The 26,023-nt window shown below is 36.2% G+C and overlaps 1 protein-coding gene across 8 annotated transcripts in view; it reads right to left on the bottom strand.

The window, feature by feature from the left end:
* LOC6639109 (potassium voltage-gated channel protein Shab) overlaps positions 1–26,023 on the bottom strand; it is a 56,113-nt gene that overhangs the window by 23,360 nt on the left and 6,730 nt on the right. For all 8 annotated transcript variants that reach the window (XM_015179022.3, XM_047012155.1, XM_047012156.1 and 5 more), the window contains exons 2-3: positions 8,337–8,729; positions 6,806–8,258 (exon numbers count right to left, since the gene is read on the bottom strand). In XM_015179022.3, coding sequence (XP_015034508.1) covers positions 6,806–8,251 — 1,446 coding nt within the window. In that variant the 5' untranslated portion in view covers positions 8,252–8,258; positions 8,337–8,729. The remainder of the gene's footprint in view (positions 1–6,805; positions 8,259–8,336; positions 8,730–26,023) is intronic.

The raw sequence follows: 26,023 nt of genomic DNA, 5'->3' as shown, positions 1-26,023 counted from the left end.
CTTTTTTGACTAAAAAGAATTATAAATTGTATATCTAACAAAATAAGAGACGCTACCATCGGGTCTGCAGTCGATAAATATTTTTTAATTTCAATTTTATTTGATCTAACTCGATTCATTTGAGATGTGTTTCAACGATTTGGTGTTTGAATTCGCTGTCAGTGTTTTATTGTTTTTGTTCAATTTAACCAAAAAGTAAAACAAATATAGAATATAGTTTAAAATAATACAATGGTAATTGTAAACTCTAGCAAATTACAGGATAGGATATGTTAAATGCATAACTTTCGTATATCAAACCAGTTATAGATATTATAGCTGTAGAGAAAACGAAAATAAAAAATAAAAATACATTTGGAGTCCTTGATTATGATACAATATTCAAAATAGGTTTGAACAAAAATACATAAACAATTTTTTAATTTATTGTAATTAAATATTTAATGTAATTTACTAAACAAATTGCAAATTGCATTTTGGGAAAATGAGGCAGACATAAATCAATCATTGACAGCAAACGCAATGCAATTTCAATGCCAAAATAGAGAGAGTCACACACAAACAGAGGAGAGAATGGGAGACAAAGGATATCGTGAAATACAGAAAGAGAGAAAGGAAACAGAAACCCATCTGGTTGCCATTTTGGGTCACTTTTTTAATGTATATATAAATATTTCTAATTTTATACAAATATGTATGTATGTATTTGTGTGCGTGAGTGACATTTGGTATTGATAGAGACGGAGGCAACTCACATATGACCATGTTAATTTGACAAAATTGCTTTTTGTATAAACTAAGGAGCATCTCGGTAAGCCACGCCTCCTCAGCCCAACGTTGAATGTATTCATGTACACTGTACGAATATTTGGGTTTGTGTTCAACTGTGTGTATATTACACATATACATATATGTGAGTGTTAATGTCTGTGTGTGTCTGCTTCTCATTTAGCCCATAGATTTATATCTGGCCGTGTCCAGATCTACCATAGTAGGCCACTGTACGCAACCACGCAGTTCTGGTCGATAGGTAGGAATTGGAATTCGTGTAGAGGAATAGGTGGATAACAAGTTGCGGGAGTGGTGGTAGCGAGGATGGGTTAATATAGGGAGGAAATTTGACAAAATGGGATAACGTTGAGTATTTATTTGCAATCTCGGTATTCGGGCTACATGAACATATATTTTAGGTTTTTAAGAGATATAGGATAAGTTTTCCATATACTATATGTATGTGTTTATGCAACTATTTTTTAAGTATATATACTTAAATTCAATTAATTACTGCTTTTAGATAGATAGATAGAAAAACATATCTCAAGGCGAATTCAAACATAAAATTGAATCAATCAAATGAAACTTTTCAAAGATCGAATATGAATATGAATGATGCCAACATTTGGCTAGCTTGATTTGATGGTAAGAAGAGTTAACGAAATATATAATTATATAATTGTATAGACAAAAAAAGGAAAAAATTGACAGACATAGAGAGAGAGATAGAGACAGAGCGAGAGAGAGAGATAGAGGAATTCAAAGGGCTAGACAAATAGAGATTAAAACGTAGGCAGAGAAAAAGAGAACAGAGAGGAGTATATGGGTGTACCCAATCATGATCGCTTTAGTTTTAGCTTTAGTATTTACAACTATGTTCTTAATACAAAATTGTAATTGATTAAAGTGGTCATCGGGAAAGTTAATTAAATTTCATATTACCAGCAAGAGCTTAAAGAGGATGGGTAGTTTTGTAGGTGGGAGTAGGGGTAGTGACAGGAAGATAGAATAAAGGTTAACAACTTTCTACTGGATGTGATATCAAATGCATGATTTGAGCCGTCATTTTACTAAAACTTACGCTTCAATTTAAATTTCGATATTGAACAGAGAATGCATTGGATAGGGGAAATGTTGAAAACAATAATTTGTGCGAGATTGTATTTTGGTTTTAGTTTTTATTTTTGGAACTGCTACCATTGCTGCTCAGTCATGATGAAGGGTAGATGGAAAGGGTCGAGCGGATAAAGGAAGGACTGGGTTGCAAGTACAAAATATGATACTACATTATGAAGTTGAAGGCGGCTTAGCTTTAAATTGATTTTTTATTTAAATGATTGGGGAATTGAAAACATGTCTAAATAAAAAGATATAAAATAAAAAACCCAAGCGAAACATAAAAGAAGAAAAAGATAATAAAAAAAGCAGTTGACAACGTTGAAACATTCATATTGTTTCTTTTTGTTACTATTAGAAGCAAAAATTGAATTAACTTCCCTCAACTTAGGTCAAATCCACTTGAATCATAAATTGTATATTGTAAATATTTAATTAACCATACATATACATATGTATATGTTGTTGTGTTCAACAAAAAATCAACAAAATTCAATATATCGGTATAGGTATATACGCGTAAATAAAGATAAGTATATAGAAATATATAGGTATAGTCAACGAGTTTAACATGCTTCGGATACGTTTCAAAAGTTTATAGTACAAGATACACATAGTCAAAAATGATCCATACATAGAGATATACATAGATGTAGATCTAGGATAAAACATTCATAGGTACAATGGACAAAATGAAAAAAGTGCAGAAATTTTGGACAATTTGCTAGGTGAATTGCTCAGTGGATTTGCTAGGTGTATACATAGATGCATATTCTGCGGAATACGATCAGCAGTCGTGTATGTAAATGAGTTTACTTTTGTGTGTGTTTGTGTGTGGAAGTATTGAAAACTTTATATGTATGTAAAAATTTGAAAAAAATATATATATAGGTATTCTATATTAGTATTATACATTCCGTTTCGTTTGCTTTTGTTTGGTTTGGTTTTAATTGGTCGGTGAAAATTCCGATTCTATCGACTAGTGGATGACGAAGTGATGGGTGGGGAGTGGGACGGGAGGTATTTAGAGTGGCTGTGGTGCATGAGTTGGTTCGCATACTTCGTTCGACTCACTAAAAAACAAACAAAATTCGATACAAACGGCTATTATAGAATTCAGTACGACCCGACTACAAAATTCTATATGCTAGGGGCATACAAAATGCAGCAAATTTGGTGGGTTAATATTTCAAGTAAAGTTTTAGTCTTAAAGTTGTTCGTTAACTAAGTGAAGACAAATAAGTTGAAAACTTAAAAATTTTAACTGCTTAATGGTATGCATTTTGAAACGGTTTTTGTAATAATTTGGAATTCTCTTTTTGCGGTGGGGGCTGATGGTGTTTGGGGCTCTTGACGGAAACTCGATATCGGTTATACTTAAAGGGTTACATAGTTTACTGAAGGTGTGTGTGTTTGTGTGTTGGTTGTGTTTTTGTGTTTGTATATATAGTAAGTACATAGTTATAAGAAGAAGCTAATAGACCAATATATTTGACAGCAATCAAGATCAAAGAAATATTCAACATAAATGTACATTAAAACACAATAAGAATTCTAGGTAAACAAATTTCATTGTATATGCAATAGACGACAACAAGAAGACATCAAATACCGACAAATATGCGACTATATTTACACATACGCTGTACATGTATTTAATATAATCACTTGGCAAAAGGAACGCATGAACAAAAAGGTAAATAAGAGCACAAAAAAGTGACACTCAATTAAACAACGTTTCAGTTTGGTTATTTATACCCTTGCATAGAGATGGGAGTAATATTATAAATTCAAATAGGTATTGCAACTTAGATGTGCATCGGACTACAGTTTGGGGAAATATGGATATGGAACACGTTGCGGGAATAGGGAGTCGTGGAAATGCTGCAAGAGTATATAAATTTCGGTATGCCGAACTTGTTCATATATTTTTCGTTAACGTTGTTTTATTTTGTGTTTATTAACAAACAAAATATGTAAATTTCTGTTTGGCTGTTTGTGTTTGTTTTGTGAGCACGCGCTTTTCATTTATTGTAGGTTGAAATCAGTATTTTTTCGGTATTTCAGTAAGTATGTTTGAGTTTGTGTTAATTTTAGTAGTCCCTTTAATTAAGGATATCAACTGAGAGGGTTAAATATTTTTATAAATCTGAATACGGTTTTAGTCTTTCCTTTCTTTTGGTTCTCATATTTATCATTTCGTTTGAAAAAAGGATGTGTATAGGCAGAGTATTAAAAATAAACTAAAAATGTAAAAAAATTAAAAGATTCGTTTTTCTCTCACTCCTGGGAGAGAATTACTTTGAAATAAAATCATTGGAACAGAATTAAAAAGAAATATACATTAACATAAATACAACTGGCAAAAAACTCTGGAAATTTTTCATTACCTTTAAAAAATGGGCAAATAAATATTTGATCTAATCGATCAAATTTATGAAGATTCCATGAAATTCATTATGTTTAGATTTCCCGATGGGAAAAATGTTGAAGTAAAATCTATTGAAAACAAAAATCGATTGATTTTTTTATTGTACGTCAAACTGAAAAGTTTTTAAGTAAGAAATAAATATGAACTGAAAATCGAATGAAAAATTATTGGAGATGCACCCAAAATATGTTGTAATTATTTCCATTTTCTATTTCATTAATAAAAGCTAAAGCTAACGGGTATCGGCTGCTGCATATATACAAGCTAAAGCCAAAAAGTCTCATACATGTGTGTGTGTGTGTGTGTATGTGGGTGATAGTATGCAAACGTGATCAAACTATATATAGAGGTATACATACTATATATTTGAGCGTCACGATTATGAAGCTATGCCTAAGTCACACTGTTGAGGTTATTGTACAAGGGAAGCAAATTGACGGTACGAATGAAGTCACCGACTGGATAGATGACAGATTGTCATGAAAGATTATCCTGTTCACTCCAATCGCCCGACCTGTAAGTTTTGCCCCAATATAAGGGGATTTCTTTGCCTCAATCACCTATGCTTTGAAAATGGAAATGTATTACAACACCGTTTTGGCCGCTTCTCCCCAGAGTTCTTTATCTTGTCAATATTTTCGAGGATTTCTACAGCACACCTGCCGCCTGGTCATATCGCTTATTGCCCATTCCCAAACATTGTCACATGGGGGGAGGGGGGTTTTTGGGGAGTAAAAAACATATTAGAGATAAACAGAGAAAGAGAGATATTACTTCACCATCATCATCAACAATTAAGAGATATATATATATATTAAAAATATGTAGAGTTATATATATACATATGTAGATATACATATATGTATATATATGGAGATATTTGTATGTATAAATTTATGTAAATACTGTGTGTGATTAAAAAAAGATTGGATTAGAAAACGATTAGTAAAAAATTTAGTAATAATAATTGGTTGATTGATCATTTTGCCTTCCAAATATAGTTGGTTAGTTGGTTGGAATTTGCTTAATTCTAGCGAGGATGGGATCTCATTGGTGTCGGATTTCCGAGAACAGAAAAAAAAAACATGTAAAGGAAAGCAGTTAAAACCATACAAAGTGGGTACCGGGTGGTTGGATAGGTAGAAAATACGTAAAAGCAAAAAAATAAATTAACGAAACAATGAAAATTTAACAAAATGTGCTGCATACTCTTAGAGATAAACTCAGATCTCTTAAAATATTACTGATTCATTCATTTATTGAGAGTTGAAGGAGACTGGAAGTTGTCAAAGGCCGCATGTCTTCAAAAATGTCAGAGAGAACCAACTACAATAACTTAGAGCGCGAAAACTGTGAGACGGAGCAACGCGGGCGCGGTAAGTGGTGAAGAAGAGAGACTGTCCTGTATAGTCCAGTAGTTGGTAAGTTAACAGTTTGATTTGCTGGTTGACGAAGCATGGACAGATCTATTTGCAAAAAGTTTAAATATGCACAAATATATGTATGTATATACAATAGCAATAATGATTGGTTCACAATTTCGTAGACTTCTTAAACTCAGCAAAATCTGCCTTATGTACAGCACTTTGGTAAATAGAAGCGCAGATGCAGCGACAATCTTATTATTATCATGAACACCATCATCACATCAGCAGCAGCAGCAGCTGAATTAGAATCATAAGCAGCAGTAGAAGTATTTTACAGTTAAAACACCGGCACAAAAGCTGCTCAATATTAGGATAGACATTCATTCTAACGATTTATTCAATATATATATGAGTATGAGTACTTTTGCAGTGCAAGCAAAGCATATTTATCATATTTAGTTAAAAATAGGTATTTACGTGGAAATTGGATTGTTGTAATGTAAGTTTTTGTACAGCATTAGGTTTTGGATCGAAAATGAAGTTATTCTTGCCATTATATTTTTTACACTATATTGTGTGTAGATTCATTGAATCTGCTCGAATTAATGGAATTTAAAAACTTTTCCAACTATAGATTCTACTAGATAATTCGAGAATATATGTTTATATATATATATAATATATATTTATGTGCTTATATAAAAATATATAATATTAATGGGTTATTTATGAGTATATTACAGAGTGTTGCAAGCCCAGAGAGCTCGGTAATAAAAATAATAATGATTTTAGTTTATGTTTTAATTGCACCAAACAAAACATAGGTATAAAAACCAAAAATTAACCATACCTTTATATATCTATATATATTTAAATATATAGATATATAAAGGTAAACAAAATGTATACCAACTGAAGAAGTAAGAGTAGAGAAAAAAAAGTGGCGGGATATAGAGTTTCTTACGCTTGACATTGACACAGATTTACGATCAACACGGTTATAATATAATTGAATACGATATAGACACATCAATAGAGGAATATCGAAGAAATTGGGAAAACGGAGTTGGGTTTGGGATGGGAGACTGAGAAAAAAAATTCATTTTATTTAACTTACCCGCGCCGCAAAACTTGTATTGGGCTTCTCAAGCAGCTCCCAGAGATATTTTTGATACTCGGCGCATTTACCTTCGCCAAATTCCTCCTCATCCCGTTGCCGCAACGACTCGGCCTCCTTCCGCATCTCCTCGTGAACATTCTCCTTGCGCTGATGATACTTGTGCTGGCAACACGATTCCAAATACAGTTCGTCAACGCCCCAATACTCCAGATCATCACTAAACGCAAGCACGCACATCTCGTCCACAATATGCAATTTCCCGGTTCGATAAAAATTTAATATGGAGCTAAAGCTTTTTGGATGACGATCAAAGAAGTACTCATTGTCGACCAGCGAGTAATCGTCGCATAGCTCAATAATGGCCTCATGGGTAGTGCATTCCCTAAGGCGGCCCAGTCGTGTGTGCGGCAGCCGTTCCAGTGTGCGCCAGAGGACCTCGTGCTTGACGCCACCAACATTGATGGAAACGCGACTATTTAGCTGCTTCGACTGGGCTATCATGAACGGCTCTGGTGGCGGTATGGAGGACATTGATCGGGAATGTGTCCGCTGGAGGGCGCCAGTGGTGTTGCTGTGGCTAAGTCCTGCATTGGAAGTGGAGCCTCCGCCCAGATTAATGCTGCCTGTAGCGTTTGTATGGGGTCCGCCAAGGCTGCCACCACCTGGGCCGCTGCCGGCTCCACTACAACCACTACCAGACACCCCACCACCTGCCCCCCCAGGGCCCGCCAGGGTTTGCTGGGAAGTTGTGGGATTTGAATGCGTTGGTGATGTAACTGGGAATGGAGCGTAACGAACTTCCTTGCCAATGGCTCCGGTACTGCTGGTTGCGGTGCCGGTTGTCCCGCCCCCAGTCGCCAGATTAGCTCCTCCACAAGAAGATCCCAGACCAAGGCCGGCTGCGGTGGATGGGCCACCAATGTGGCTGCCATCAGCATAATCCAGGTGACGATTGTTGAGGACAAGTGGGCCGCCGGCAACATTTGGGCCAATGTTATAAGCACCACTGCCAGCTGTTGGGACAGATCCACCGATGCAACCATATGGACTAGTTCCACCGGTTCCCATCGCCCGCTCCCAATCGACATTACCACTTGTATCGTAGTAGGGCTGATTATCGCCGATGTCGGCAGATGGCGCAAGTTGCAGTCCGCGGGCAATTGCCTCGTGTTGCTGTTGTTGCTGCGGTTGTTGCTGCTGTTGCTGGTAGAGCAAGTGCTCCGAATGCTGCTGATGCTGTTGTTGTTGTTGCTGTAGTTGCTTCTGCTGCTGTTTTGAATGTTGCTGACTTGATTGTTGTTGTTGTTGCTGTTGTTGGCTAGCAGCCTGTCCACCTTGCAATTGCCCAACCATTTGTAATACTCCATTATTGTTTTGAAGCGGTGTTGATTCACCCGTTGCCCAGCGTACCGCCTCACGGTCCCTATCGCGTTCGCCGACCATAAGTCTGCTGCAAAATAAATGGGATGATGGCACATTATATTTAAGTTATCGAGTTGTCTTTCTTGCTATATATGTATATACTTACCGCTACATCGCGTCAATCGTCGTCATTACAGCCTCCTCTCTCCCTTCTATGTCCTGGTTCGTTTTATCGGCTAAGCAATTGATTTTGATTATTTCTCCAATCTCAAGATGTATATTTTTAGCACTTGACAGTAATGGCCTGCTCTTTCCTCCTCAAATGTGGTCTGGCAGAAAATTAGTTTTGTCTGCAGTTGTTTGTCATGACTAGGTACTGAATGTTTCTGTGTCTTTGTGTGGGTATGTGAAGGGTTTGCTGGTCGTTGTATTTAGTCGAATGATCACAGTTGTATTTCCTTGTTATTATTATTTATTCCTTGGTATTTTTTAGTGTTGTAACTGCGTCTGGTTCAGGCGAAAGTGGGCAGTATTTTGTGTAGGGATGTGAGAGAAATAACTGCAAAACAGAAAGGTAATGACAAGCTGATTAATAACGAATCCATATATACAAATAGTTGATAGGTTTCATCAAATTGTTATGTATTTACATCAAACCTTTACTTCGAATTTTTAATTCAAAAAGGACGACAAAAGTCAAAAGGAAAATCGTTTTAATTCATAGCTAATAGCGATGCAAACAGTTTTCTTATAGGCAATTTTTTATTTCCTGTTGTCTGGTTTCGCGTTGCGTACCATCACGCCCACGCGCCCATCCATATCGTTCGTAAATCAATAGTTGCTGACGGTTGATAAGATAAGCAAATTGATATTTGATATTAATATTCAGTTCCCCCTTGCGTGAACCCTCACATACGGCCTTCATTCATCCAAAAAGCAATCAGCAATGTTCATCCCATATATATTTTTTTCGGTCGCAACTGCCAGGCAATTATCGCATAATTATACATACAGAAGGAAAAGGTGGTAGCGACTAAAGAATTGCAAAGGGGTGGGTGGGATGAGGTCGATTTAGTTCACAGTTGTTTTGTAGAATTGAGGTCAGTACATTGGCTTAATTTATTATGGTTAATTTACAAAGGCCCAAGGCTAAGCACATAACATTTTCACTTTTCTTTCTCACCCTCTCTTGCATCGCGTCTCTGTTTTCTTTTTGTGCATATAAATGCTGCAAAATCAAATGCGCCACACATGCACACAGACATTGGAACGTGCATATGTAAATATTGAACTGGCTATTTTTGTGGGCCAGTTCAAGTGTTTGGCCTTTGCCTAAATCTAAATTTCTGCCGCATTGCAATCAAATTTGAATTTTTACACCCCAACGGAAATGCACAAAGTAATAAGCCTAAAATGGGTAGGCAATGGTCACGGTGCAATAGATGGTTTTCGCTGCGTATATTAGTTGCGGAACAGGCCCAGACTAGGTCCTGTAAAACGCAAATGATTTTGGGGAGAGGTTATTGGTTGTTACAAGGCGAAACGAGAAGACAGTAAAACAAAAATTACCAGTTTTAGCCCTATTATTATTAGTATTGCATATTAATAATATATACATATATTTCCAAAGCTATATTTGCCCAGGACCTTTGCTTGTCTAAGTCCAGCCCTATTGGCGGGTAGCCTTGCCATTTTCTTTCTACCCGCCTATTCATCGCTCTTTCAAACTCAACCCTCTTAACACGAACTCGAGCTATGCTTAAAACAAAATGTCTTCATTGCATATTCAGATTTTGTGCACTTGCTTGTCATTTTTATTTCAGTCCATTTTAGTGCATGCACGAATGAAAATTATTGCTATGACTTAAATTATAGGTAAATAGTTTTGTTGCATTTTGCTCCAGTTAAATTGGTATTTTTCATACAAAGTCAAGACCGGCCTAGTGCTGCTTGCTTTTCCTGCCAGGAGCAGGAAAAAGCACTTACTTGTCAATATTTTTAGGTTTAAACTCATTATAATGCATTTTGTTTACAATGTTTTCTGTCAACTTTATATCTCGTATGTCCGAGTACTTTCTCTATTTTACTGTTAATAAAAAGTATATTTTAATTTGCATTTAATAGTATTGCATTGTGAAAATAAAAGGAAAGATTATTTATTAAAGAGCCACTTAACATCCGATTATATCATATTCCTAAAGGGATGTCCTACCTTATTTGTATACCCATGTAGGTTTTTATAACCTACATAAAGTAAGTGCTGTAATTATCATGGTTTTTATTTCTTAAGATTTTGAACCCAAAAACCCCTCGCAAATGCAACAACTTGACTAGACTAGAGTATATAAACTTCGACTTACCTGAAAAGAGTTTCTTTGATATTTTTGTACATTTCGTTTTTGAATCGCGTGCAGAGAAAGTTTTCGCTTACGTTTTTTTGCAATTACTTCACTAGCAAAATGAGAAAATCAGCTGCATACGAAAAGTTATTGTGGCCGCTGCTGCTTGCTGCCTGCCGCATGCAACATGTTAGCCCCAAGCTCGACAATTAATAATTCTCTTGTACAGCACAGTCTGTGTGTGCGTGTGTGGTTGTCAAGTGGCTAACTTCACCTTGGAACCTGTTGAATTGCTTTAAGGCAAATGCAATTATTTTCCATTTTAATTAGGTGAGGCCTTTTCGTTGTTTCGGCTAAGAAAGTTCTTCGAAGTGTAATTTCTTTCGCCAGACCCCCAACATAAGCTCACCAGAAACTTTTAACAAAGATAATGACGCTTCAAATTTATGATACTAAAACGGATAGGGATAGAAAAACAGATAGTTTATATATACATTGTATATTATACATTCTACTACAGAGCACAGAGCTCGTAAACCCCAAGCATACATAATTTGTGCGTCGGAAATGTGTGGAAAATTGCAAAAATGGCAACTTAATTGCCCTCAAATAGTTTGACAACGCCCCGGAGGGTCGACAAGAGGAAAAATGAGGTCGGGATAACGGACTATTTAATGCTTTAAATAGTGTATCTTGTTTATATAGAATGTACATATGTACTCAGGTTACGCCATGGACGTTTAATTTGATGACTAAAAGCAACACCAACAAATATGACCATTAAAAAGCTGCAGAATTTGATGACAACGACTTTCGTATCTGTGTGTGTGTGATTAATGATTTCTTTGCTTAAGCCACGCTAATTGAAAATGTAATTGAACCAATATTGAAGACTTGAAGACTATATGGAAACTGTATCTTTTGCACATGTTTTCCTTTCAATATACTAATCGTGTATGTGTTTGTAAGGGTTTTAGAAGCAAAGGAACAATGCTGCTACTTCCCGCCGAATAATAATAAGAACGCCACTGGATATGCAAATATGTGCAAAGCAAAAGCGTTTCAATGTTATTATTATTATTCATCTAACTGTGATTGCTCCTTTTGAGGCCGTGGCCGGCCTGTAAAAGTGTCTACTTTGTAGCGCCAAGTTGCAGTTGCCATTGCAATTGTCTAAAATTTATTGTGCTATTTTGTTATGTAGTCACTGCAAACATTTCAGCCCAGTTTAGTGCATTTATTATACCCTTACAAGAAGAGTATATTATATTTGTTCAGATTTGTGCCACGCTTAGATAGCAGCATCCCCAGTCAAATAACCTAACCAAACCGCAGTTGCAGTATCTCGGAATAAACTAAACTGGGCTACCTTATCATGATGCTTTCATAGAAATGATCGATCTTTGGTCAAAACCTTGTGAGGGTAGAAAAACTTTGCTACATGTAAAAATAGCTAAGCACTCTGTGGTTCCAATATACTCGCAGCGGTTTTAAGTGCATTGAAGGGTCGCCGAAAGGTTAGCAGTGTCCAAATATGCGTCAGCGGTAACCTCAGCACTTAACGCGGCGAAAGCAAAAGAGGGGTGGACGGAGACGGATGAGACGTTTCTTCTTGCTACCCCAAACGACGCCAAGTACATCCGGTCCCCAGTTACGTCTTTTTGTTGCTCTAATTTCGATAGCCACCAAAGGGGGAACAAGAATTCCGAAAAATGTTACAAAAAGTCAAACACCAATACACACACATTTTTTACTAGTTTAAGGCAAGTTACACTAATTGTGCCTACGATTCTTGGCTCTCACCCTAAAGTAGAAGCTCACTGTATTCTTTTTTTGCTGCTTTTCGTACTCTCGCAAGAAACCTATACATTTAAATTGATAAGAAGTGCAAAGTAAGGTAAGATCCTTTAGGCTACAAGTCATTATATGTTTCTGATTTGTATCAATACATTTTTTCATACCATTCTTATAAGATGCACATAACAAGCTAGAATTCTGTACATTTTTATTTAAATTTTGTGGGCTGTTCTTTGGCAGAAATTGTAGATTTGACGTAAAAGGCTTATTATTTTCACATTTCTCGACGGCAAAGTGTAACTCAAAAGCCGGCAAGGGTGTGCAAACTTCGTGCAAGCAGAAGTTGGCCCGGCCCTCTGTTTCCTTTTTGGGTTTTTTGCGTGCGAATGCGAATTATTAGCCATTGGCATGCTAACTTTGACTTGAACAAACCACCAATATTCTCGGCCTTGGCTAACATTTTGGTTTCGGTTTCTATTTTTGAGTTTAATGATTAGCTGAGCTAGCGGACTGTGGGTGTGGATATGGAGAGATGAATGTCTTGAATTTTGTCTGGGACTAGCAATGGCGTGGCTCAATTGTTGCACTTGGTCACTAGGTCCTCGTCTGTCTGTTGTTGGATAGCAATTGTCACAAAACTCAAAATAAATATACTTTAGTAAGTATATGTATGTATGTATGTTAGGTGATATTATACTCTTTTGAAAAAGTTTGTAATATGTAATTATTGTAATGAGAAGCTTGCTTTGGAAAGCAATATCAAATACGTTCTACAGAATTAATGGTTCATCATTATCATTGATCCAACACAAAATTTCATAAGTTCGGACGGATAGACGGACAGAGCAACAAATGAACACACCACTTTCGTCCTGATCCTGCAAAGCACTCGCGAGATATTTTTAATTGTTTCTCAAACAAAAAAAACTTTTATCTCAGAAAGGACTATCCAGAATGTAAGTCCAAGCGGGTCATCGAGTCATAGTTACAATCTAACTAAAGGACATTCCGATCGTCCTTGAAATGGCTAAGTTATAAGGTTTCCGACTTTGGGCGGTTCCATAAACCTCGATTTGATCATTAAAGACCATCTTTAGTGCAAAGCACATATCGAGAGTCCTGTAGCCAGCTTAGATAGATTAGATTAAGGTTTTGTGGTTTCCTCCAATTTTTTTGGTCTGTTGAAACTTTCGATATTAAAAACATTTTAAATGTATCAAACTCTTAATAACAAATTAGCGTTAAATGTATGTATATGATAATTATCGTTAAAAATTTGTGATCATTTCTTTACCATAACTTCAATCGATAGACAGAAGTATAGAGTCAAAGCCATGTCTCTCTAATTTAGGTCAAATTTGAATGACTTACATACATCTCTGTTTGAATCACAACATCGCAATTGACATCTAAAACTTGAAAAATTAATTTAAATCCTTGTAATTGCTATCTTAAAAATACATGTGTTTGTAGTATGCTTTCGATATTTTGTAAACGCATAGATAGGCACACACATATGTAGTTGTGTAAAGTGGACAAATGGTATTTCGTTACAATACTTCGCAGTTCGACACAACAACTAATAAAATATTTATAATGCAACGTTCAATTTGAGGGCGGTTTCCAGCAGGAGCCCAGTCCGTTGCTTGTGGCAGTGGAAGTTTTGACTGTCATATTTTCTATAGAAATGATAGATACGAGTATGTGCATATGTCTATTTGATATTGATTTTCGATTATGAGCAATTGCTTCTTTAATCATGAATGTCTATCAGTCTGCCAACCTGTTTGCTATGCGTGTTTGGTCTAATAAGGCGTAGACACTCGCACGCAGGTCGCATCCCTGCGACTAAATAATGTATAACATACACAATCCGAATATAATATTTATGATGTTCTTCGTTTGGTTTTGTGCAATTGACTTATCCTACTTTTTATTTTCAGCTACTGAACTGCGATTATCTCTCTGTATCTCATTGATTCCTTGGAACCCTTAGTAAGAGCATTTATCAAATGCCCTTAAAACATTAATATCAAGAAAATACCAAACAAGCAAAAGAAAACCTGAGAGTTATTTAATGTCGCCTAAAATGCTTGAGCTGCTCAACCACTGATAATGATAAATGACCCAGCGCAACAGATTAGCCACGAACCACCCATTCGTATACTCATTTCCACTTGAAATAAGTTCAATGCTGGCCAAGTTCTTCGGCCGTATAAGTTTTGACCTTCTCCTGTCCGCTTTACTGTTTGTCCATTAATGTAAAAACTTATTTATTTATCTTCCTATATTCTTGCCGATTCCGCCTGAGCTTTTTAAGATATATAATAAAAATAAATAATGACTAGCAAATCGCTTAAAATTCCTCACAGACAAATTCATAGAGATCCGTATATGTATATAGATTGTGTGTATGTTTGTCTAAGTGTGTTTGTGTATTTGTATGTGCAGCTCGAGGGGGGAGAGAGCGACGGAAGAAATTCACTTAAAGATTAATTGCAAGTCAAAAATAGTTTTTCATTTGAAGAGTTTGTGGAACCCGCTGAGATTGAGATTACCTGATGAGAGAGCGTGCTGGAAGCACGTCTATTTTCAGGAAGCATTCGCGTGCCTTTTTGCAATTAAAACTTGGCAATTAGAATTAGAATTCGACTTGGGAATCTGTTTTGTAGGATTGTGTGTATGTCTGTATTTATACTATGCATCCATAGGGTGAAATGGTATATTTAAGTCGCCAAAATGTATAAAAGGAAAATATAAAGTATATATACTCTTGTTCAGCATCAACAAATTTTTGCCACGACCACTTTCCGTAATTTAAATCAAAGTTTTTATCTTAAAGACTATTCTATCTAACTTCAAATTCGGTATGCACATAATACGCGCGCATGTAATGGATATTTCAATCCCCGGTATTTGAAGAAAACTTATTTTTTCGAAGACTAACAAAAGTAAAGACACCAATTTTGGTATGTAGACTTGTTTAGTATTTGCTCATATTATGATTATTGGAAATTTTCGCCATGCCCACTTCCCCCATAAAAAAGGAAAAAAAATTAATAATATAAATTTGGTCTTCGTAATAATATATATTTGTTCCACTTGGTGCATGGTATACCAAAGTCAGCGAGACGATTTACTTACCTCATTTCTTGTAGCTTGTACGCTTTTTCAGATAATTTTTATATAATACAATTAAGTGAAAAAATCTGTTAAAACTGACCAAAGTGTAGGAATATTTATATCCAACAGGGCAACCTCCGAGCTTATATGGTAGGTAACCACAACATTTCACTTGAGGGTAAACATGTAAAAACACGAAAAAAAAAAACACAAAAAATGTTTGACATACGATCGTTTTTTCTGATGATCTAACACACAAATGATGTGTCCCTATGAATCTTTCTTCTTAGTGTTTAGAAATGGGTTATGTTTTTGTGGAATAATACGTTTTGTATTGCTTTAACGAAAGAAGGGAAAAAAACAACAAAGACTTTACGTTGTTATAAGGTTATCTGAATTATTGCAATACTTAAAATACGCTAATACATGCTCTGATAAAAAAACAAATTAATTTTGAGCAAATTTTGTCGATTTTTTTATTTTGTTTTTTTTTTTCGCCGTGCACATGCATTTTGGAATAAAAGTTGTTGCCGCCGCGAAGAAGGAATGCGGCACCAAAGTAAATCTTTGAACTCATAAAAATCGATGAGCGCACGCAATCAATTTGTTTACCCCGAACACCCAGACGAACGCACAGTCATTGAAGGGAATGCAGATACAGACGCAGAGGCAGGGGCAGTAATACTAAAACAAACTTTTATTTGTTGTTGTGCGATTTTCCCACATGACGTCATTAAAAGATAGCCAGATAGCATGAGAAAGAAATAGAGTGATGGGGTTTCCTTCTTTTTCTAACCGTTTGACTTTGGCCCGACGGAAATGATGATGGTTGGCACTCGGCCAGCGGCAACGGCAACATAAGTTTAAAAAACTTGAAGCACTGGGAAAATCGCTCTTACTCATTGGTAGTCCCTCAATTAGGATGGTTTGCGGTTTCTTCCAACTGCAGTCATCTGCTTTTTTGTCGCCATAATGCTAGGAGAAGTATTGCTTAAGTTGGTATGCACCGATTTAAAAAAAACCAAGAACGCACAGTCACAGGCGAATTCAGGGCTGTAAAATGCACTATGCACAATGAGAAATAATGTTTTGTTTGTGTATTGATGAATTGAGTTGCAGGGAAAGAAATTTCAAAATATAAAAATATTATTGCCAAGGACTGCAAGGGTATATAAACTTCGGCATAGCCGAAGTTAGCTTCTTTGATATTTTATTTACCAATAGGTCAATGACCGCTAGAAGCTTTAACTTTGCACACTTTTAGGCTGATAAAAATCGTTAACTTTATTAACAAATTCAAATGGGAAATTCTCTACTAAAGTCTCAATTAGTAGCATGCGAATTAATTCGTTCGAACAAATAATATTGCCTTCTTATTAACAATTATCATTTTCCTATCTAATACTAGCTGCCCAGTGTGCTTCGCTACACATAAATAAAATTTAGGAATGATTTGTATACCCTTGCAGAGGGTATTATAAAATTGGTCAGATGTTTGTAAGGCACAGAAGGAGACGTAAGAAGTATTTATGAGCCACCTAATGCACTGATATAAGCCTTTGTACTGAAAATATGCATACGATATAGCGCCTTAAAACATAAATTTCCGTACATCGACACCATTGCCACCTAGCGGGATATAAAACACGTGCCGGTATTTTAAGGGCTGGAAGTCGAAAATCGGTTGGGGCATTCACGAGTGAATGAGCTTACAAATAAACGTTCTTTTGATTTTTATAAAAATAAAGATATTATAATTTCTTTACCCAAATCAAATGAATACTTGATGGATGCATCTGTGTCCAGCACTGTCTAGGATGTATTTATATATTTTCTATATTTTCTAACGCGAAATCGCAAGACAAATTCCTCAACTCTTTGACTAGTTAATAAACGTTGCCTTTCCGATTTTCTTTATTGGCCTAATATTTGGGAATTTTCTAACATTTGTAGTAACAATAACAGTAACTGATATGTTTAATGTTAAAAATTTCAAGTGTCTAATTTCAATAACATCTATCGCCTTCAAGACAGGCCATTTCACAGGCAAGCCTTCTGGATTAGTATCTCACTTATTCCTCGTAAGAAGTTGCGTAGAACGTATCACATATACGTAGTGTGGAACACAACATATTGCCATAGTAGTATTGACTAAATTTTGCACTTATGAAATTCAATTCAATATAGAAATAATAAAAATAAAGAAAAAAGAGAGCAGTGTGTTTTTGCCCATGGGAGGAAAATACAGTTAACTAAAATCTCTTAAAGATCTGTATTATGGTTTCGCATGAATATATGGTCTACCATTCTGGATATTAATCTTCTATCGAAATGTATAGTAAGCGTGCAGTTAAGGGTATACATAGGTATAAACAAATGCTGCTAAATTACAAGAATATGAGCATTAAGCGCATTCGCGTACTTATATGAAGGAAGAAAGTGCCGTTGCTTTATTCAAATTATTTAAATCTATTAAAATTTAAAAACAACTAAAAAAATCAAATACGATTAGTGAAGATTTTGTCTCTTACTTTTCTCAATGCAAGAGGTGCTATTATCTATAAAGTTCTCCTTTTATCCTTCATCCACCGAACCTCAAAAACTCGATTCTTTTATTATTAAGTACGTCCACGTGCTCGGTTCATACTTGAAAGCAAAAGAAATGGGACTGAAAATGGCCAGAGTTTAGTTAGCACACATACAAATATTTCTATATATATTTATATACGTACACATTTAAATATACATGTGTATGAATGTTTGTAAAGCTAGTCAAGGCAGTGAGAGCGAATAAAAATCATAATAATTCCAATGTCTCCGATAGCAGAATGTAAACGGCGCAACGCATGTTTTTCGACTTGCACCCTTTGTTCCTCTTCTTTCCGCCCTTGTCGTATAATATACCAACAAAGACATATATTCCATGCTTTCCGGTTGCTTTAGCTTTTTTTCTTCTGTTTACTGCCATTTTATGTTGTTTTTAGAGACGCTTCCAACTCCAATGAGAAAGAGAGAGTCAGTGAAAATGAAAAAAGGCTCTCTCTGCGCAAGTTGTTTTCCAGTTGAAAACCTTGGTCATATTTTCTAACAATTCCTTTGAGTTGGTTGTGCCGAGGATCTAAAATATTAATGAATATTGAAACTAGACACAATTTCAATTTCGGCTTTCGGTATTTTTAATAACGTCGCCGTCCTAGCGGCTGTTTAGGCACGTTTTGCTCTTTGCTCTTTGCCCGTCGTTATCCATACCAGCCAGGCATCCAGCCGTAGACCACCAAGGCACCCCCACTGAATGGTCGTACAGGCGAATGAGCAGGCCAAAGCATATAGCAAAACCAATGACGTCATAACTTTTTTGTATGGACTCGTAATGAGGTTGTTTGAAGTGTTTCTACAACAAGGACGAGACAGGACGACCTACTTTGAATTGGCGGGGACGATGCGAAGCCAACCGAAGTTGAAGTTGCCTTCGTGCGTCTAATGGAAGTGGAATACTGAATGAAAATTGGAAACAGGATATTATTCTGCTTGCCTACCTCTGCCATTGGTGCCCAATGCCGCCGATACTTGGTTAGCTGGCAATTGGTAGCTCTTTTTGTTTTTGGGCGATGTTTCACGTTTTGCTTTGGTTACCATTGTGGTCGGATGAGGACGCGTGTACCGAGAACCAAAAACGGGGAAGTTCATTTCGCTCTACGCGCGTGTTGTATGGTCTACGGAATGTGTGTGTGTATGTGTATTACGACAGTTGAAGGCCACAATGTTGAAGCTGGGGTCCTCGGCAGAAGGTGGAGTAAGTAAATTTGTCTGTTTTATTGCTTGTGTTGGTACAAGGACTACAGACGGTGAACAACGGGAAATGGGAATGCGAGACTGCCACTACAATTATGACCACAGCCCAAGTCAACCAATTTTGATTTAACCTCATTGCGAGAGACACACTTTGCTGTTGTTTCCGTTAGTTAAACTGTATTTGTGGTAAGAAGAACTGTCACTCTGAGTTTGAGCGGATACCTTTTTGGCATACTTATATTGTCCTGCTCTTCTTTTTAACTGGCCCCAGCAATTAATTTATATTAACACTGGCTACCACTCACAATCTGGCTAGAAGAGACACGTCTCTTTGCGTAGTTGCGGCCGCAACGATTTATTTTATGTACTTCAAAAGTAAAAAGATAATATGAAAAACAATTACATTTACAACAATAACAAACATTTAAAAAAACAAATAAATTTGTTCTGGGTACATACTTCATGTTCAAAATTCTTATTTTCTATCTTGCCAGCAGAAACAGCGAAGTAAGTAAGTCGTCGTGGTGATTTAGCTTTCCATCCACCAAGTAAAACAACTTTTCAAAATCGTAAAACCAAATTTATAAGTATTTACGTATATTAACTCTTTGTATATGGCATATAGGCTCACTCTTACAACCACACTAGCAACAACTAGATTGCTTTAAAATAATATAGGTTTTACTACATATTGGAACTGACGTATGAAATATATTATACAGTCCCTGTTTTCCCGTGTTAGCTTCCTTCATATTTTTCTGCAAACGCATATTCTGGGCCAATTGCCAAATAGTAAAGACCAAAGTGAAAAAGAATAATAGACATTGTTTCATTTGTTGCTCTTGCCGTTGTCGTTGCTATTGTTGTTGCTGACATGTCTTTTGACAACATAAATGCGCCAGCATTTAAATCCAACAACTATCTCGACATTGCCAACTGTCTTGGCCTTTTTTGTTTTGTTTTTTTTTTTTTAAACTTAGATGAGGCAAAAGACATTAACCGAAGAGGACAGGAACAGTCACATGCTCAATGTGATCTGAAAAATTTTCCGCAGGTTGTAAGCAATTATTATATTTACGGATGTTGAACTAATTATTAATGTAAATTTTTATTTGCTCCTAATCAATCAATTTTGAGAGCATTGGAAAGGTAGCTGCCAGCAACAATGTTTCCGAACTTAATCAAATTTGGCACAGTCATTAATGGTTGTGCTAAACTGAGAAATATACATTTTTATGGCAATTGCTTCAAAAGTAACGAAGTTATTGACCAAAGTCACTGTTTTCGAGCTATATGATATATAGTCACCCGATCTTGATCAAATTTAACACAGTCGTTTGTTAGTGTAATAAATTCGTAAATATTTAATTTCACGACAATAGCTCAGAAAATAACGAAGTTATTGAGAAAAGTCACTGTTCTTGTTTTCGACGTTTGTATGTGAGCTATATGATATAGTGATGAATCCGAGATATACAAACTGTGCAGTATATACAAGCCTACATACATGCAAAATTTCAGCTCTTTAGCTCTTACGGTCTAGGAGGAGATCGCGTCGATCCAGACGGACAGACGGACATACGGACGGACATAGCTATTTGAACTCGTCTCGTCGTGCTGATCAAGAATATATATACTTTATATGGTCGGGGATGCTTCCTTCTATGCGTTGCACAGAAGTAGGTGGGAAATAGTAGGTATAGGAGTTGTGGTTAAACGTTCCACGCTAAAATTTACAGTGATCCATTTATGAGATAGCAAGTTGAAATTGTAAAACATTAAATGTGTTTGGCTGCCATTTGGCTACACAAAGGACTCTTAATCCTTCGATGCTCTGACACTGATGATGCTTATGATAAATAAGACCCCGCTCTCTCCATATCTCTGTGTCAGCAGACCATTGTCAATATGTACATGCATGTGTAGATATATTTCAAAAGGTCTCTGGCCCGAGTTCAAGAAACAACGTCAAGGTGGTATTTTAGTAATGAACCAATTTCAGTTCTGTTTTTGTTTTTGCAGTTGCTTTTACAGCTTTAATGGGTTGCTGCTGTCTTTGCCCTTGCCTATGCTCAGTAGGCAGTGAAAGATGCTATTTGTGTCTTGCTGAGGCTCCCCCCGTTGCCTTTCGCCGTCATATTCTTTGTATGCTTTATTCAGAGCATGGAGGCACTTCGTTTTGAAGTGGCCGCTCATTTCGGCGCATAATTTTAATTGGTTTTGTTTTGTAGCAGTTTATGGCCAATCGATCGAATAGCTCATACACTGCATCAGCTTATTTACATACACACTACAATTCACGATTAACCAGAGTGCATAACGCATACCCCGCATATACTGCATCATTTTAAAATTTTGGGTATAGATTTTAAACGAAATTTTAAAGCTTTTAATGTCTGTGTTACAAAATAAAAAGTCAAGGCTAATTTCTCTCACCTTAACAAGCAATGACTCATGAGAATTCTGTAACGGAATATAGAATCCGGCGATTTGAATCAAATGCCTAAACAGCTTGACGAACCATGAACTTGTTTTTCTCTAAATTGTAAAACAATATTTTTTAGGTTGACCATGGGTGTATTTATCATATGAATAGTAAAATTGTCTTTTTTGCTCTCATTTTTTATAATTATCACGATTTAATTTTTTTGTTTTTGGATAATTTTTGTTGTGATTTTTAACTTAATTTAATGCACTTGGCAGTTTTAATTGCGCATTACCCGGACAAACAGGCCATAAATTCATGTAGTTGATGCCATAAATGCCATTTTATGGCTACTTTTTATTGGCCTGTTTCTCTTACATTGCCATGACTTGCGTTGCCCTCTGTCTCCCCCTAGTCTCATCGTCCACTGCACCTTTCCGCATCTCCGTCTCTTATTGGGGTTTGTCCTCGACAAGTTTTTCAAAATTGAATTGGTTGTTTTGCCTTATTTTGTGTTTGTGTTTGCGGTCTTTTTACTATTTGCCAAGTTTCCATGCAAGCAGAGGCTGCAATGTTGCCGGGACTATTCACATGCAAAGGAGGGTTTGTGGGGAGAGGGGTAGAGGTAGTAGAACTGCGGATAGGTGGGAAAAGGTAATACTGGGAGGAAGAGACGTTGACGGGATGGCAGGGACAGGCATGTCCGTGTCTGTCGGTTCCGTTATGTGTGCAAAAACATGAAACGCCTGTGGTCTTGAATCGAACACTTTGTTAACGAGCCAGCCAACAATTTTTGACACATAATTAAGTTTTTATATTTAAACGCGTTTTGCAGGCGCCCCCATTAGCAGGAATCCATTAAGCGGAAATTAAAGGGGGTGACAGGTTGAAATAAATGGGATGATAAGTGTAAAAGGGACAAGAGGATAGAGAGCAGCAGATTCTTCATTTATCTTTTCTATGCAAATCGCATCCAACTGGGTCAGTGCTAAACACTGTGCTAAAACTTGCTGCACTCGATAACCAAAATTTATCAAACCTAAACATCCACCTATGTCGATAAAATTCTCAGTCTCAAAAAAACTCCCCACCTCCCAAAATTAAAGTTGACAACGATATGTCTAAGAGATGAGTGATCATACGAATATCAAAAATGCCATGCCTCTACGGTGACTAGTTTCACGTAATCACTGGGGTAGGTAACTGTTCGTGTAACCCTCGAGTAAAAGAAAATCAATAAAGCCCCACAATAATGACATACAATAAACTTGGGACAGGTGACATTAACAAGACATACCAAGCATAGGTGCCCATAAGCTGCTTTAAGTTCATATTTTTATTTCAAACGCATAGTGCCACACCATGCACCCATCTACCCCGAGCCCACTAATTATTAGAACCCACTTTTTGCCTTCCCACACATATAGTATTTTGTTATATGTGTTTTTCAAGCTTTTCAAACGCTGCGCAAATTTTATGCGTAGACACGATTTCAGCTAAAATTACCAATATGACACAATCTAAACGGAAATAAATTCCAAATGCAACGTGTGCGTTAAAGTGAAATAGCATTGCGGGGGATAGTGATTGGACGTTAGTGAGAAATTGCATGATGGAGAGGAATTCGGTGGCGTAAGGAAGTTGGATGCGGTTGCAGCTAAAATAGCTGCATAAATAAACATAATGACCTTCTCCTTTGCTCCTATTTTTGATACCGCCACAACATTCGCCAGCTACAAACAGTTAATAGCGAAACAAGAAAAACTTTGCTCTTCATCGTCTTCCCACACCACTTTTCCCATAACACGTCTTGGCATCTTATCAGCTGCTGAGGCGAGCACATTTTTAAATTGATGACGCCAACGTTGAGCAAAGCAAATAATAGACGTTGCTTGCATTTCCTTTTAGTTTTGGATACCCTTTTTAAAGGTGAATATCAGTTTTTATCAAAGGAATGCAACGCAAAAATTGTAACAATTAAAAAAATTATTTGTCATCAAAAGATTTAAAAGATAACAAGTAAAATAAAGAAGAAATCATAGGATTTACGAAAAAATGTTTACGTCTGTACTTATACATATGCCATGGAGAAATTTTAGTTTTAAAGTGTATTGAAAATTTGGGTACTACCATAGACATATTTTTGTGTCAAACTTTTTTTTTTGCTATATTGTTGTTAAGGCAATGTGAAAATGAGTTTTTCCTAGTTGTATAAATGAAATTTTTATCTGAAAATATATAATAGCAGAGCAGAATACCGCGAACAGAGAGGCAGAAGGAGAGGAGTGAAGCAAGAACAGCCACTGCCAAAAGAGCGGATAGGCAAAAATTATTGCAACAATAAATAATTATACAATACATACATACGTACCTATGCACACAGATGCAAGCATACCAAAATGGCAAGCGATTCATATACAAATACATGGTATACAAGTAGATCGAGTAAAAGGGTTGTGTTAGTGTGAACATATGTTTTCCATAAACAATTTCCATTGCGTTATGGAAAATTATTCGAACGTAGCCACTATGAATGTGTTTGTACATAAACAAATACTACAAACAACTTTCAAATTTGTTTATACTCAACCAGTGAAGCGCTTACTGAATGACCAATGAGATGGAAAAACAATAACAATAGCAAATATGTGTGCATGTGGATGTGGGTGTGGATTTGAGTGTAAAGAAGTGGGGATGGGAAAAGGAAAAATTACTCTTTATATCGGACATGCGATTGTATGTATGTACATGTAAATATGTGCTTTATTTAAATACTGGAATTACAGTTATCAGAAATTATGATGATTGCAAAAAATACTTAATAAAAAACAAGCAACAAATTTAAAAAAAAAAAGCAACAAGACTGAAGGCGACGTGAGTAAGAGTTTATTTTGGTGTGCAGCTTTTTTTCTATTTTTTTTTTTTTTTTGTTTTTTTTTTTTGCTAAATTCAAAATAAAACCCACACAAAGCAAAAACAAAGAGAAACACGAAATATCTTTTCACTTAAATCGAGGCATCGACATTATGATACCTTGCATTAACCTTCTTTAAGTTCCAAAACAAAAATCTACATGTTCGGGAGACATAACTCCCTATATTTTCCTGAGATTGAAAGATATTATAAGCATATGCAGACAAATCGGAGGTATGCCATAACTCAGTCGACCCTCAGTTAAACATTGTCAGTACCCAATGCGGTATTGTGTGGATGAAGGGTATATTACACATACGACTCGTACACCTAGCGGATGAAGAGATAATGATGCTGCACTGCAGCATTGCCAGCTATTTTCGTTGGCCCACATATCCGTGATCTCTTTCTCTCGCTCTCGCACCTCTCTCACGCTTACTCAGCTTTCTAATGTGGCCTTTTGTTTGCGCGCTCATTGAAAACAAATCGTATTTTTAGGCTTTTGGGAAAACCACCTGATAAATAGATAAAATAAAAATTCTCAGCCAGACGCCCTGAGCAAAATCGCCGACCGAAAATTCCTGTTTGTGAATGCACATCATTTGCATCTGAATGTAGATATGTGTATGTGTACTTAATGTATGTGTATTTAATAGCTGACTAAACTTAGCCGACTGTTTAAAACAAACTTCAAATAGTTTTCTAGAATTTTTTATCATTTCAGATAGTTCTGGAGAGAAATTTAGGTATATCAGTCGGAAATCGGCACACTTTTCTCTTGTTGATTTTATGTGAGGCCAACATAAACGAAAAAGTAAACAACTAAGAGAGCGTATTCGAAAAATACTAACGGTTATCTCGTATTTTCCAAGTCACGTCTTTAAATTTATAAGACCAGCTTTAATTCAGTGACTTTGCATGACGATTATGGGGATATCACCAATATTAAATATATATTTTACCTAAAAGTCGATACTGTATATCATAAGATTAAACGATTCCCTGCTGGTTATAAATATTAGATTTTGTATCAGATTCTCCAACAAATTCTCTTCGTATAAATATCTTCCCTTTAACAACCAACGAGAGACCAACCAAAACTAAAACCAAATACTAGAAAACAATGGCATTTTGTATATACAATGTACGTAGATATACATACATGAATGAAAACACTGTTTGGCAAGTATTTTCAATTTACTTCTCTCCAGTTGGTTTACAATTCGAGCTGTTTTTGTGTGTAATTTAAAGTGGTGCTATAGTGAAACTGTCATATAAATACTCGACCAGCAGCAGGCTGCACAATTTTCTGTCAAAACAATGGGGATAAAGAGAAAGATTTAAACTAGAATTGAGTAAAAACAGTAGACGGACTAAGTACAGATAGAGGTCTTGGCATCCTTGTTGAAGAACATCCTTGGTACGACTTGCATTGCATACAAATGCATTCAAGATGTTGGCCAG

This window comes from Drosophila willistoni (assembly GCF_018902025.1).
Source record: "Drosophila willistoni isolate 14030-0811.24 chromosome XR unlocalized genomic scaffold, UCI_dwil_1.1 Seg144, whole genome shotgun sequence".
Classification (NCBI taxonomy): Eukaryota; Metazoa; Arthropoda; class Insecta; order Diptera; family Drosophilidae; genus Drosophila; species Drosophila willistoni.
Note: the sequence above shows the minus strand (reverse complement) of the source record. Positions and strands in the feature narration are given on the sequence as shown.